The sequence below is a fragment of the Prinia subflava genome, chromosome 3 (assembly GCF_021018805.1).
Source record: "Prinia subflava isolate CZ2003 ecotype Zambia chromosome 3, Cam_Psub_1.2, whole genome shotgun sequence".
NCBI classification, from domain to species: Eukaryota; Metazoa; Chordata; class Aves; order Passeriformes; family Cisticolidae; genus Prinia; species Prinia subflava.
In genome coordinates, this window is record NC_086249.1 from 66,714,279 (window position 1) to 66,730,125 (window position 15,847).

Genomic DNA, 15,847 nt, shown 5'->3' on the forward strand with positions numbered 1-15,847 from the left:
AGTCCACTTTGAATACAACAAATTATTTATGTGGTAAGAACTGGGGGAATATCAAACAAAAAAAAAGTTAAAATATGCAAAAATCACAACAATCTTCAATTGTGAAACATTTCATCAATTTACCAAGGATTTACTTGCCCATAGTCTGGGAATCTGAATATTATTTCAGAAATAACTGCATGGGATATCTTCCCCATAAAGCCATTTCGGGCTAATCCTTTTATACAACAAATACTACAACCCTTTCTGCAGCATCTTGCACTATCATTTTTATGAAGTGTAAGGTGCACAAGAGCTTCTTTCTTCTTCCAATATATTCACAATTCCTCAGCTGCTTATTCAGATCCCTCTCACTCTTGCTGGTGTTTCATTTGCCTGACAAGCTACAGTTCAGACCTCATTAGATTCTTCCCACTTTTTCTCTTCCCAAATGCTCTTTTATTCCTAACTTGTTTCTAATCACTGTTACTTGTCAATACTTGTTAGTCCTTAGCTATAAATCATAACATGCAGCCTAGTAGAAGGGAGAGAAGTTAGATATGAATGAAAGAAACTTTGAGAACATGGTTTTTCAAACTAAACATCTTTTAGTGAAGAGAAAAAAGTATGCAAGTTAGTGGTAAAGCAACCTTGAGTATCATAGATAGATGAAGTTAGACTGTTCATAACAGTTTCACTTTCTCACTACATTTTACAGTCAGTTTAGTTTAGGAGACGCTGATCCTATTCAAACTGATTTCAGGTGGGCTGGACTATTTCTGTATTAATAATTATTATATATTTACAAAATTTATTTTCCTTAGTGCAGCTTGTTCATTTTACCTACGCCTTCACATCATACATGCCTAAAGAGAAACTCTTCTGAACTGTGTTGGTGGCTAAAGTATTCAACAGAAATGCTAGTTTGAAAAGATGCTGCAAAGACGGCACTCAGGTTTTTGTTAACTGCTTTCCAGAGACTGAAACATGCGTTGCCCAATACATTGTATCCATCAGCGGCACTTGCATTTACACAAACTGGGATCTGCCACCTAAAAATGAAAAGTAAAAACTTTTCTTCCAAGTTACACAAAACCATGGACTGCACATCCTCACTCTATTTACACTTTTCTAAACTACTTCTCTCTTTTTTTTTTGATAACATTAGAAGTACATACCAATCTCAGACTCTCCTGAGTGACGCCTTTGAATGTGGCTTTGTAAAAAGGAATAGGTCAAAAAAGCCTTTTCACAAAATGGACACTACAAAACAAACAAACACAAACAGTTAAAAACACACAGAAACATCTTTTTGGTAAATACAGTGGTTAAGGTTTTTAACAGGTTATTACATTTTGTTTATACGTAAAAAGAAAGTAACAAATTCCATCTTACAAAATTAAGAACAAAAATTTTCATGGTACCCAATTTCTGTAGTCATTAGTATATTAATGCTATCAAAAGTTTCACAGTGATGGTCATGAGCAAGAATCTGATTGCTCTAGGCACTGTAAAAACTGAACAGAATAAACTCTGGCCAAGCAAGTTCAAATTCAGATATAAACCACAGACAAGGATTCATATATGTCAGTAGAGAACTATAAGGAAAAGGCATGACCACCATCTTCAGCGGAACACACAGACTTCAGCCAACTAGCAGCTCAGGTGTTCCCAGGATTCATCTAACACCACAAAGTAGAGCACCACACAGTTGAAAAAACCAATAAAGATGGGTTTGAGTGTATGAGTTGTAAGATGGCAGTACTCAGAGGACATGTAAAATGCTCAGACATTTCAACCAAGGTAAAGTAACAGTACACAATCTTGTAAGAAAAAGTATTTAGCTACATTAGTATGCTACCTAGAATCCTTCTGAAGCACAAAATTGTTTCAATTACTATTTCTATAATTTACCTACAAGTTTTGAATATAAACTTGAAGTCAAATTTGGATGCCACCCTTTTTGAACTATCCTTTTTGTTCACCTTCAAACTAAATTCTATTAATGTTCAGAATATATTAAAAATAGATGGGTAGTACAAGGACAGAAGCTACATTTACAAACTCTGTAACATATTTTAAGACTACGCATGAGGGCCCCTAATCACTTTAGGGTCATTGATTACCTCAATCTCATACTTTTCTTTCAAACAAATCCATTTTAACAAACCCCAGACATTCAAAAAAGTCATTTTTACTTATCAATGTGATATGACAGTAAGAAACCAGCTTAATGGGTTCAAGATCTTGTCACCATAATCAATGCCACAAGGAGGATCTGGGGAACTACAGGCCTGTCAGCCTGACCTTGGTGCCTGGCAATGTTCTGGAGCAGATCATCTTCAGCGAGATCACATGGAGGACAAGCAAGCAATGAGACCCAGCCAGCATGGGTTTAGGAAAGGCAGGTCCTGCCTGACTAACCTGATCCTTTTATTACCAGGTGACCTGCCTAGTGGGTGAGGGCAAGGCTGTGGATATTGCCAACCTGGGCTTCAGAAAAGTCTTCAACACCATCTACCACAGCACTCTCCTGGAGAAGCTAGCAGCTCATGGCTTGGAGAGCTGCACTCTTCTCTGGGTTAAGAATTGTCTGGATGGACAGGCCCAGAGATTGTGGTGGTGTCGCATCCATATGGTCATGTCCCCAGGGATCAGTGCTGGGGACAGCCCAGTTTAATACATTTATTGATGATTTGAATGAGGGGCTTGCGTGAACCCTCAGTAAATTTGCAGACATGAATTGGACAGGAATGTTGATCTGATGAAGGGTAGGAAGGCTCTGCAGAACGATCTGAATAGGATGAATTGATGAACAGAGGCCAACTTTATGAAGTACAGCAAGAACAAGCACCAGGTCCTTCACTTCAGCCACAAAACCCCCTTCAGCATTACAGGCTTAGGGCAGTGTCTATAAAGCTGCTCAGTGGAAAAGGACCAGGGGGTGTTGGTCAACAGATGCTGAACATGAGTCAGTGTGCCCAGGTGGTCAAGGCGGCCAGTGTCATCCTGGCCTGTATCAGCAGTACTGTGGCCAGCAGGAGCAGGGCAGTGATTGTCCCTCTATACTCAGCACTGATGAGGCTACACCTCAAATCCTGTGTCCAGTTCTGGGTCCCTCACCACAAGAAGGACATTGAGGTGTTGGAGCATGTCCAGAGAAGAGCAATGGAGCTGGTGAAAGGTCTGGAGGGTAAGATATGCAAGGAGCAGCTGAGGGAGCTGGGGATGTTTAGCCCGCAGAAAGGGAGGCTCAGGGGAGACCTTATCACACTTTACAACTGCCTGAAAGGAGAGTGTAATTACACAGGGGTCAGCCGCTTCTCCCAGGCAACAAATGACAGGATAAGAGGACTCAGCCTCAAGCTGGGAAGGGTCAGGTTGGACATCAGAAGGAATTTCTTCATTAAAAGGGTGGTTAAACATTGGCACGGACTGCCAAGGGAGGTGGTGGAGTCACCATCCCTGGCGGTGTTCAAGAAGTAATTGAACACGGCACTGACTGCCATGGTCTAGTTGACAACTTGTTGCTCAGTCAAAGGTTGGACTTGATGATCTCAGAGGTCTTTTCCAAGCTAAACGATTTTGTGATTATGTGAAATTCCCAGACTCCATATTATATTTTAAATGCTGCCACTGGTAGGTGGGTATTGTATAAAATACACTTTTCAGCAAACACTAAAGCCATGAATAATTAAGACAAATTTTGTTGAGCAAATGCAAGACCTCATATAAAACCAAAATAAAGTGATATAGTATGGCAGCAAAGCATTGCTGCCAACCAAGAGGGAGCTTACAAATGTAACAGATTGCACATGATTTACAGAATTAAATTGGCTGTGAAATGATGTTATCCATTCAAGCACAAACTTCATGTCAGCTTGACTTGCTGGTAGTGAAAGAAATCTCCTACTGCAGGAGACAGGGTTAACACTGGGAATTTTAGGTTTTGAAATATCCAACACTTTTCTTGCTACTACTTTTACAGTGTTAACCAAAACATGCACTTTATGCCTACACATACATGAGAATTAAGATTTCTGAACAAAGTACCAAAAAAGTGAAAAATATTATTTAAAATTAAATTTTTATTACTCACATGAAGGTACTGACCAGCAAGTCTTAAATTTATGACTTGTGGGTAGCAGTGCCATTTTATAGTAGTATTATAGTAAAACTTATATTAGCGTTGGATTAAAGGCATTACATCTGAATTCTAAAATGTTTACATTAGCTGTAAAGTGCACTTCCACTAAAAAAGGCTTATTTGTAAACAAGTAACAGGTTTATTTGCAAAACATCCAAGACTTTGAGGGGATGGAATCCGAACTATCCTCTCAGGAACACCAGTAAAGCCCCTCTCATCTGGCAACCCAGATCATGGCACAGATAAATATCACACAGCTGTTGTTTACTGATCACACTGCTATCCTGCATTTATAAACACTGGGAAGAGTTTAATTTATCTCTGGCATTCAAACTCAGAATCCTAAAAACACTGTAGGAACTTCAGGTATTGTTGAACATCATTCCCTGAACTCATTTTTTCTCCTGTGTACTTAAACAACTTTTAGAGAAAAGAAATTACTAACAGAGAAGATAGAAAGGGGGGAGATCAGAAGTTTACTTTATATGAAATCAAATTACAAATGGGAAATATATTTCCATCTCTGTTTTACTGCAAATGCCATTGAACAGATTAGCAATGAGACAAGTTCACTACCATGTTTTTCAGCTTCCACAGAGACAGTTGCATGCTACAAATATTTCCGGAAGACTTGACAATATTTGGCCATCACAGTAGGAGAATTATTAAAGTTTACACATAAAATGACACATGCAATCAGTTTTCTTTTGCAACAAGACAAACTGCTTTGTGAGTTGCGTAAAGGTTTTTTTGAAATAATACCATATCAACAGTTTGTCCTTGAGACTAACACTTGAATGCGTGAACCTTGCCTCATGTATAGTTCTACTCTTGGGGCATAAGGTACCTTTTCCCTTACAGAAACACTTAAGCTAACTTAGCCAATGTCTTAAATATTGAACTTTGCCTGTAACTTTAAACATACAGAGCTAACCTGAAGTCCTGTAAAGTCTGTGTCCAGTGTACCCTTTAGACTTCAGATTACATTTGAAGCTGAAATTTGCATTCCTGAAACCTTAAAATGCTGATGCTGAAAAATACTTAAATCTAACTACCACACTGTTGTAGTGAGACAAAAACCCCCTCCCAATAAAAACAGAGTGCCATGACACAGTCAGAACAGCTATGTACTAAGGTTCTTAAGGAAGACCCTTTAGGAACAGATTGTTGTGGAATCAGAGCTGAGCTAACTCCCTGAAGCTCTTTACCATCTTGCTTGAGTCACCTCTGAGTCACACACACAAGCAGAAACTTTGTGCCTGGAGAACATCAGTGCAGGACAGTGACTTCTCACAGACCATACATTACTTACTGCTCAGCATCAGTTCTAATGCATTTGCCCCATGTATTTTCTGACCACGCAGCTGACAGACAAGGAAAGACAGCAACACAACAAAGTAGTATACGTTTATCAGAGGTTTTGTATGTGTGTGTATCTGACATTTCAGATGCATCTAAAGTGAATCCAAGAGTAAAAGAGCACCTGTTAGTAGAAAGAGGATTTGTTAAACATGATGTAGCACTCTTCCAAGAGTCTCTGAAGCACAGAAGGAAAACAAGTGCCAGCAATGAACTTCCTTTTGCAAGGTCACTGGTCCTTGCACTTCCAGCCTTTCACCCAGTTGCTTCTGGGAAGCAGCTGCATCCCAGAAGAGTGGGGCTGCTCTGCCGCCCATCCCAGCAGGCTCAGAGCTGACAAGGTGCGGGTGACTGGGCCACCAGGCCCTCTCCTCTTACCTGGTGGTAGTTGGCTCGTGTCTCCAGCATCATCTGCTGGGTGCTGATCATCTTCTTCCTCCGCCGGCATTCCTCCTTGAGGCCCTGGATCTCCTGCAAGCGCTGGCCCACCTCCTTGCCCAGTTGGTCACGCTGGCTCTGTGTCTCCCTCAGGGCCTCCTCCAGGCTGCCGAGCTGGGCGCTGAGGTACTGCTGGGAGTGCAGCAGGTACTCGGTGGAGAGCTGTGCCATGCGCAGCAGCTTCAGCAGCAGCGGATCTGCGGGGCCCTGGCAGTGCGGGCAGCGCTCCCCGTCGGCGCTGCAGTAGGTGACATGCTCCAGGTGCGTCTGCAGGGCCTCCACGTCCCCCTCCCGCGACACCCGCTCCACGTCCACGGCGCTCAGCCGCCGCCAGTCCGGGCTCTCGTGCCGCCTGCGGAACTGGATCGCGGCGTACGCCGCGGGCCCCGCGCCGGCCGCGGCCGCCGGAGGGTGGTAGGTGCGCTGGGAGAAGGGCTGCGGGAGAGAGACTCGGCTCAGCCCGGCTCAGCTCCCCGCCCCGCCGCCCGCCCGTCCCGGCGCTCACCATGTCCAGGCTCGGTCCCTGCGGCTCCGCTCGTTGCCGGCGTCCTCCGCGTCGCTATAGCAGCCCCGGCCTGCGCAGGGGGAGGTGGCAGTGACGCCGGGCTGTGCCGCCTCCCGCCCGCCCCGCCGCTCCCCGCCCCACGGCCCTTCGGCTCCGTGCTCGGCACAAATTCCGTCCTTCTCCCTCCCGGCATCCTCCTCCCGCGACGCCGCCACAGCTCCCGGCAGGGCCGCGCTAAGGAGCGCTCTCCCGCGGGTCCCGGTGCTCCCGCTGCCCCGCACGCAGCGCGTCCTTTACCATCTTCACATGCTACTCGCATCAACAAACGCATCCTCGGCTCCGCTTTTACGTTTATGCACCCTTAACACAGATACACAGCGTACTCTTTCTCTCTCCACATTCTCTTCACTTCTTTGAAGTCTGTACATGCCACCCTGCTCGCACGTTCACTGCAACAATGTACCTCCACATGCTGTGCCTCCTCCCTGCTGCTCCTGACTCAACCCTTTCTCACTCCGCCATGACTCACACTCCTCTGCCCCTGTGCTGTCCTGTGCCCTTCTCTAGCCTCGCCTACTCCACTTTCTCCCAGATGCGACAACACTTGTCACCTCCCCACCACCACCATTCATACATATGTCGTTTCTCTATACATCTTCATGTGCATCTATGCAATCTCTCCAGTGCAACTCCATACTCCTCCCAGTGCCCACACACCAACCTCCTGCCGGGTACTTTCAAACACCTTCCTCACCTCGACACAGTCACACACTTTGCATGCTGCTTCCACACGCTCTTCTCACTCATCAAATCAACACACCTCTGCCTGGTATCAGCACACACCAGACCCACTCCAGCAACCATACATCCCTACAACCTCACCACTTCTGCTGTTCCTGTCTCATTCTACCCAAACACTTCTACCCAAACACTTCAGCCCCATGAAGCACCTCATGGCTTACGTACATCACCTATCTTACCATCCATGCCCAAATACTTTTCTTCAATGCAACGAACAACTTTTGCTTGTATCCCTGCCCCACCTCAATTCCCAGTAATCCCCAGTTTGGTGTTTCCCTTGTTCCTGCTCAGTTGCTTCAAACACTGTTTCTAAGCAGCAGCATCTTTCTCCTCCACCATACACCCTATTCCCTCATTCATCCTTAGCCCTCCTCTCTAAAAACCTGCTCTTCCTATTACTATTTCTTAATATTTCAGTCCCCTAGCTATGTCTCCCTTACTGCCATGTTCCACATTTATACCTCCCTAACTTTTCAGTCCCTTCCACACTTATTTCAGTTTCTCATCCCTTTGGTCATTACTAGATACATACCTCTCCAAGAACAGTCACACAATGTATATCTGATCATACACTCCATTCCATAGGTTCCTCTACATCATGCACAATAGACTCACAGAGATGTTCTCAAGGGATCTCTGGTGATCATTGTCCAGTCCAAATTTCTGCTGCACACTAGTTCACATCACCTGTGGCATTTAAGATGAACAGACAATCCATGACCTCCCCATACCACCTGTTGCATGTCTGTGCTCTCCTCCTGATGAAAACATTTTTCTTAATGTATCACCAAGTATCTGCTATTACCAAGATTAAAAAAGGATTTGAATATTTTTGCCACAATTGTTCAAGTAACTGTAGGCCACTACTACAATGCCCCTTTGCCTTCTTTTCACCTCACTAAACAAACCCAGCTCCCTCAACTTCTTCTCACAGGTCATGTAGATCCTAACCATGTTGTTAGGCCTCTCTGGCCCCTTTCAGCTCCTCCACATAGTTCATACTCCCCCTTCAGTATTTCCCTCCATTCCCCTCCTAGGAGCTTGTAATGAACCCCACCTCTCATCTGCACTTTTAACATCACCATCTCCAGTATAAACAGTAACATGTCTACCAGTAATTGTAATATAGAACTACTTCCACAAAAATACCAGCAATGTTGCTACCTACACCAACATGAGCACCCTCACAAATTACAAGCTCTTAGTTTTATGTAGATTTCTATGTTGGTTGTTGTTTTTTGGACTTTGAACCTTAAGCATACTGGTCACACATCCAAGGTTCAGTTCCATTTAGATTCTTCCACCTACCACGCCACTTGTTTTTAGTTTAGAAAGATACTGTGTAATGTTTGCAACATTGCAGTCTTCTCCTGCAAGGATGACATTTTTGCCACCTCCTTTTCCATTAACAGAGTCTCCAGCAAATCTTCAAAGAAATCTATTTAACATTTTTTTTATGTATATGAAATATAGATCTGCCTGGTTTATCATGGAACTCTGCACTGCTTTGAGTCCTGAAGTAAGAAAAAACCCTGCTAATCTTCTTCAGAGCTATTTCTAATATAACACAGACTCACTTCCATTTAGTGCATAATACACTTACACTTGTAAACAGCTAGATCTTATAAAATGCTCAAATACTGGCTACTGTCCAAAATGTTCATGTCTCAGATTCTTTAAAACACCTTGAAAAATAGGTATTTGAATGTTTTTTCTAATCAAAGGAACTGTTAAGTTACACATAATGAAATCTAACTCCCAAAGATCTAAGCCTAATATGTGCTCCATCTATCTGACATAGGAGAAATTTCTTTACATAAAAACCATGTGAATTTTGAAAGCTAGCACTTTGTGTGTCAAGCAGAAGGAGCCTGAAAAAGCACACACCAAATAAGGGCCTTTCACTGAGAGATGCATGGGTTTAATTAGAAAAAAATAACCAAGCATTATTTAAAGCCAGCAAAGTAAACCATGCCTGAGGGGAGCTTAATCTCCTCAATCAATGTATTTAGCCAGGAATACAGATTTGCTTGCTGCTCCAACTAAACCTGCTTTAACTGAACGTGACCTTGCAGCGGTACATCATCTCTGCATTATATAAGGGTCTTTGCTGGAAGGCACCTTAAAGACCGTCTAGTTCCATCCAGCTGCCATGGGCAGGGACACGTAGTAGACCAGGTCATTCAGAGCCCCATCCAACCTGGCCTCGAACACTGCCAGGGATGGGAGGGGCACCACGAAGTTGAGAGGATGCACAAGCCGCTCAGGCATCTGACGGAGAAAAAGTACGGACGGACGGAGGCGGGCCTTTTCGATTTTTTTCCCCCTTTCTTTCTGCCGGATTTACTCTATTCTGGGAGCTGTACCCGTGAGGAATTTAGGGTCATCACCCACCCGCGAGCACCCCTCGGTCGGGGGTGGCACCTCCTGCTCCCCTGGCCACCGCTCCTCTCCGGGACGGGTGGCACGGGGGAAAAGCGGCGCTTCCCCGCGGCGGCGTCCGCGGCCCAGGCCCGGACCCGGCGCTTCGGTAGGCGGCCGAGCGCGGCACGGCCTGTGGGAGGCCCTGAGCCGGGCTCCATCTGCCTGCCAAAACCTCCGGCTCCGCTTCTCAGCGCGGCCGCCTCGCCGCTCCCTCCCGCCTGCCCTAGGGGAGAAGCCACTCCGGGCTCTGCCTCCCGCCACCCTCCTGCTCCCGGGGTCTGGAGGAGAAAGGGAGACTCCTGCGCTCACCTCGGGCTGCAGCTCCGCGGGTCTCGGCGGGCGCAGGGCGCGGAGGGGCGCGGGGCTGAGGCCGCTCCCGCTGCGGCCGTTACCGGCGGTGCGGCGGCTGCGCCCCCGCCTCTGCCGGGCCCGTCCCGCGCCGGCCGCGCTGCCCCGAGGCCGCGGGTGGCGGCTGTGGAGGGGTCGGCGGCCGAGGCAGGCGAGGGCTGCCCTGCTCCTTGAAAACCTGCCCGGCAGATGTTGATGCCCAGGCGTGATGTCCTTTGTCTTGCTCCGGTCCCGAGCCTCTCCGACCGAGAAGCAGCCTTTTCTCTCCCTTTTTGTAAAATGCAAGGGAGTTACAACAAGCTTTGGAAAGGCTGCCTGTGGAAATTCAAGGCACGTTTTGCCACGCAGTCGCTGAACACGACACGTTTAAACCTGTGGAGCGGCGAACTTCTTAGCGGGATGGAGAGTCCCGCCGGCGCGGGGAGGGCGGCGCGGCAGGGCAGCGGCGGGGCGGGGGCAGAGCCCGCCTGCCCACCGAAATGGGTGGGGGTTGGGGGCTGCAGGAACCCCCCTGCCTACCGAGCTGGATGAGGGGCTCTGAGGAGCTACAGGATCCCATCTGCCCGCAGAGCTGGAGCGGGGTCTCGGGATGTGCAGCACCCTGCGTGCCCACCGAGCTGGAAAGGGATTTGTGGGGCTGCAGAGGCCCGCCTGCCTGCCGAGCTGGAGGGAAGCCCGAGGCACCGAGAGCGTAGTGATAATCTCCAACGGGAGAAGGTGTGGATCTTTCATGAGAGTTCCCGGACTTGTGCAGGAAAACACCATGTTCCAGTACAAGGATAAGGCCGGGAGTATGCTTTCTTGCAGGTATCTTAAACGAAGTAATGTCAGGTAAAGTTGTTATTTTCAATGAAAATCTGTATTGTATCATGCAGGTAGAATCATTCCAACAGCTACAGATTACAGCAGTTCACTCTGATTTTATTCCTCTTTCCTGTAAGGATTTTGAATTTTGTTTTCTCCATTATAAATGCTGTGCTGCCTTTGTGGCCACAGGGAAGCTTTCAAACAGTTTGTATTTAATATAAATTATGCTGGCAAATTCAGTGACGGAGGCAATCATTAGACATTTACAACACCTAATCTTCATTTAGGAATTCCATTTGGCCAAGGATACACCACTGTGTTTTCCAAAGCACATAGACTTACTGACACCAACTTACCTTACTGAACCATGGAATTCTGTTGCACCAGTGTAGATGTGGGCGCACATGCTGTGAACACCAGGTTTAAGAAAAAAGGTAATTATTCAGGTGCTTCAGTTTTGATGCTCCAAGGGTACCTCAGCATGCTCCAGCCACTAATGAGTGTTCAATCCACAGGATCAGGCTAGTATGAAGGAAAACCTGAACATATATTCAATGTAGACATCCAGTCCTCAGGACTAGTGACTTTCGCTTCTGCAGATCTGCATCTGGTGGACTACTAAAGCAGGCATTGCCAGAGGAAGATGCTTTATGAAGGCTTTAGTGTGGTAAACCTTAATTAAGAGAGGACTTTGAAAACCTGCAGTGTGACAGTCACAGCCTCTATAGGTCAGGTCTAGAGGCAAATACGCAATACAAGTTGATGAGCAGTTTATGTGAATGGTTGGAGCACTCAAAGAGCAAGATGCACAAGTGCAGTCTCTAGGGTGCCCAAGAAATTTTATACCCCATGCCCTTAAAATGTCCTAATGGCAACACCACAGTCTGTTCAGCATGCCTTTTAAGGATCTCTCTTGCAATGAAAGTGGTTTTTATATCAAAGTAAATGCTAAGTGTGTGAGAAAATGCTGGAAATGGCCTTCAGTTCATGGGGGGAGTGGTATATGAAGTGTGCAGAAATGCGGATTTTGGTTGCTTATTCTATTATCTGTTTAATACAAAATACACAAGCAGGCATTGGAAGAGAGCTAGAACCAAGATTTTTATGCTGAAGGGGTGGCTCTCACCTGTCATTCTTTCACTCTTAATTTGTTCCAGAGCTTGATTAATCTTTAATTACTAGCTGTAAGTGGTACAGCCTCACTTGGCAAGGGTGGGTATTCTTTAACCCACATTAGTGCCAAGTTCTACCCTTACATACCTTGGTGAAGAAAGTACTCTCCTAAAACAGGTGTGGATTTACTAGGAGAGGACCAAGAGCATTTGCAAGGTATTTGTGAGGCTCATAGAGGTACCTGCAACAGAAGAAGACAAAAATGAGAGTGTTCTGATCGTGGGGTGAAGTACAATGACATCCCGGCAGTGGCTGTTTGGGAAATGTCCTGGTAGCAGGGGTACTGGGCACTGAGGGAGGCTGGGCAGGGGCAGCCAGGCCTGGCAGTGCCCATGGAGCACTGGTGCAATGCATTAAGTGAAAACATTAGCGGTGTGTTTTGTGGTATGGAGGAGGACTACACATGCGGTACAAGATGTTTTAATTTGAGAGGGCAGTGGAAAAAGTGTCTTGGGAACTGAGAAATAGACTCTTCAGTAACCTCTCTCCTACAGTGCTCTCAGAGTGACGCGTACAAGTAATCATTAACTCTGGTGGAAAGTTGACTTCACCAGAACAGTGCAGGTATAATAATGAGTCTAGCCAGATTCCTAGCTTATTTAATCTTTTCCTTCCTGCCAGTTCCCACCACAGCACATTTTCCAATTTCCAAGTGAGCGGCTGTGTGATGCCTAGTTGCTGGCTGGTGTTAAACTGTGACAAATACCTATAATAGTTACATTTGTTCAAACTGTCCATCACTCAGTTTACCTGAGGAAATAATTTATGTATTTTTATCACAGGAAAACAAAATATTTAAAAGAAAAGTAGGATGACCTGACCCTTTTGTGTCACCTCCTTCATTCCAACAAATGCCACTAGCCACAATTAAGCAGTTTGTATAGGTGCTGCTCTATGTAGTTTAATAAATTTTATTTTCAAGTTTGGGCGATTCAGACTATTTTCAATTTATTTTTTTTTAATCTTCAAATAAAACAGTTTCTCTTAAAAGTTTCTCTTCACATAACAAGTCTAGCTGGATTTTACTGAGATGGCCAGTTCATTTTTCTAGCAACTACATTGCACTTTTTTCACTGAGGTGGCTATAATATCCTCCAGTTGGGTGGGTAAAAGAGGATGCTAGGTGGCATCACAGACCAAAAGCTTGCATGAACTTGTAAAACTCTGCATGAGGAGCGGCTTGAATGAATAATGTCTTGAGAGATGGAAACATCCACTTAGGAAGGAAGACTATGGAGGCGTCTGCCAGAGCAGGCAGAGGTAAGGTTGCACACACACGTGCTCTAAATTATTCTGTAAAAGTGCTTGGAAGTGCGAGCTTTGCTTTTTCGGTGTTTTGGCAGACATAAAATAAGAACAAACCTTTAGTGATGGCACAGCACTTTGTCAGTGGTATTTTTCACAGTTTATAAAATCAGAGACATTCAAAAGAAACAAAATAACTGCTGGTATCACAGGGGTTTGAACCCTGGAGTTGAGCTGAGAAAAATAAATGTAATTAATGATAGGTAAAACAAACCCAGTTTCAGAGAAACCAAAACTAGTTATGCAAATAGACTGAATTTCAGAAATTGCTTCAATCAAGAAACAGGAAGAGTTCATTAATGTTAACATTTTTCATATATTTTCAAAATAAAATTCTTTATTTCAGAAAATAACAGTATCTAAATATTTGAAGCATTTCTTTTTACTTTTAGGGTAGCATTTTAGTTGAAACATATTCTATGCCCTAAAGATAAAATACATGTTTTAATAAGTGCATGTTTTCATAAACTGAATATTTTGCTCCCTTGCCCTAGACAAGAGTGGACACTCACACTTCCTTTCAAGTCCAACGACAATGATCAGATTTTCCAAGTGCAAGTCTAGAGTGTAAATTAAGTTCTTGTGCTGAACTGTGGGTTGTAGGAGCCTTTCTATTTTCATTTACTGTAAAGGAACACAGATAAAGGAATTTGCCCACAGCCCTCTCCTGTTAACAACAATCCAAATATGAAATTCCCAAAAGATGAACCTACATAAACAGAATCCCATGTTAAGCAGATGTACACTACTATTTCATTTAGCTCCATCGCAGCTAAATTTCTGACAGGGATGTACATAGGTAAGAATAAAAACAAGGTACAAGAGATACCTCTTATAAGAAGCAGTCTGGAGAATATAACCTCTGTGTTATCATCTTCTCTCACCTCCTCCTTTATTTTCATACTAGATTGTGCATGCAACACAACAGTCTGCTATGTTGCTTTTGTATTGTAACAGATTGTCTGCTCAGTTCAGTCTGCTGTATTGCTTCTATTTTCTTCCTAGACAGGGAAACTTCTGTTAAGGTGGTTTTGGAATCGAGATTATTAATGAAATTGTATCTATCAGTTGTATCAAAACGCACCAGGGTCCTCCACAGATATAACTATCTCCACCAAATGTCACCTTATTCAGTTCACTGTCTCTGAAGCAATGAGTAGCTTCAAGAGTCATTCCTTGCTAATTGGCGCCCTCTGATGTTACTATATATTACTGGCAGCAACTCGGGAAAAATTCCTTAGCTTTCTGTCTTTCCAGCATTTTGAACATTAATGTCATCCACCCTTTCATGCCAGACTCAAGATTTCTGAAGGAACTTGTTTCTGAAACCAGCCCAATTTTTATGAATTCCCTTGAAAATATTTTTATATCTCAGCTATATTGTTTTGCAGACCATCACCAGCCGAGCAGGGGAGGTGATTGCCCCACTCTGCAGTAGTGTGGCCTCAGCTCTAATATTGTGTGCAGCTTTGAGTGCAACAGTATAAGAAAGACATGAAGCTGTTAGAGAATATCCAAAGGAGGGCCATGAGGATGAAAGGCCTAGAGAGGAAGCCGTGTGAGGAGCGGCTGAGGTCATTTGGTCTGTTCAGCCTGCAGGAGACTGAGAGAAGACCCCATTGCAGTCACAACTTCCTCATGAGGAGAAGGGGAGGGGCAGGTGTAGCAGGAGAATCAAGAATGGGACATCACACCATGATCAATATGATCAAGTAAAGCTGTTTGTTACAAAGTTCTATACATCTTTATACTTTTTAAGGCACTAATCATGCATTACATGCTGCTTTACAATTGGTCAAGTCCTAAAAGCACGCCTCTCTCTGCTTGCAGTGGTTGGTTTAGCATATATTGCACACACAGTGGTTTTGCACATTTCTATATGTTACTTTTATGCATTTGTGTATCCGGGAGTTCTTTCTCACATCACTTCTTCCTTTTCTCGTGGCCTTGCAAGTTCTTGATCCAACTGCTTACTTATCCAAATATGCTGATTCTCACACGTAGGCTTAGATTGCTCACATCTCCAAATATGATGAACCTGGCATGTAGGCTGGAGTTGGATTGCTCACGTTCACATGTCCTTGCTCTTGCAGAAAATTCTGCTCTACAGGCAGGCACTGATCTCTTCTCTGTGGTGACAGTGACAGGACTGAGGGAATAGCCTGAGGTTGTGTCAGGGGAGGTTTGGGTTGGATATTGGGAAAAGGTTCTTCACCAGAGGGTGGCTGGGCACTGGAACAGGCTCCTCAGGAAAATGGTCACAGCACCAGCCTGGCAGAGTCCTAGAAGATTTTGAAAATGTTCTCAGGCACATGGTGTGATTCTTGGGGATGCCCTGTGCAGGGCCGGGAGTTGGATTCAACGATCTTGATGGATCCCTTCTAACTCAGGAAATTCTCTGCTTTTGTGATAAGGCAAGACTGTATTTCCCAATCCGATTTTCATTCTCTGTAATTCTCTGAGCAAATTGTTAACTACTTCTGACTCTAGGGATGGCAAGATGGGCAGAGCGGGAGCGGGCAAAGAGACAGGAGATGAAATGCACACGCAGACAGTCACAG

General features: G+C 44.8%; 1 protein-coding gene across 5 annotated transcripts in view; it reads right to left on the bottom strand.

Annotated features, from left to right (window-relative positions):
• Window positions 1-10,100, bottom strand: part of DZIP1 (DAZ interacting zinc finger protein 1) — a 38,887-nt gene extending 28,787 nt beyond the window's left edge. For 3 of the 5 annotated variants that reach the window (XM_063392313.1, XM_063392312.1, XM_063392309.1), the window contains exons 1-5: window positions 9,963-10,098; window positions 7,845-7,916; window positions 6,429-6,498; window positions 5,864-6,358; window positions 1,158-1,242 (exon numbers count right to left, since the gene is read on the bottom strand). In XM_063392313.1, coding sequence (XP_063248383.1) covers window positions 1,158-1,242; window positions 5,864-6,358; window positions 6,429-6,431 — 583 coding nt within the window. In that variant the 5' untranslated portion in view covers window positions 6,432-6,498; window positions 7,845-7,916; window positions 9,963-10,098. Of the gene's footprint in view, window positions 1-1,157; window positions 1,243-5,863; window positions 6,359-6,428; window positions 6,499-7,761; window positions 7,917-9,962 lie in introns of all 5 variants that reach the window. The other 2 variants (XM_063392310.1, XM_063392311.1) reach the window with 2 other exon arrangements.
• Window positions 10,101-15,847: the final 5,747 nt, after the last annotated feature.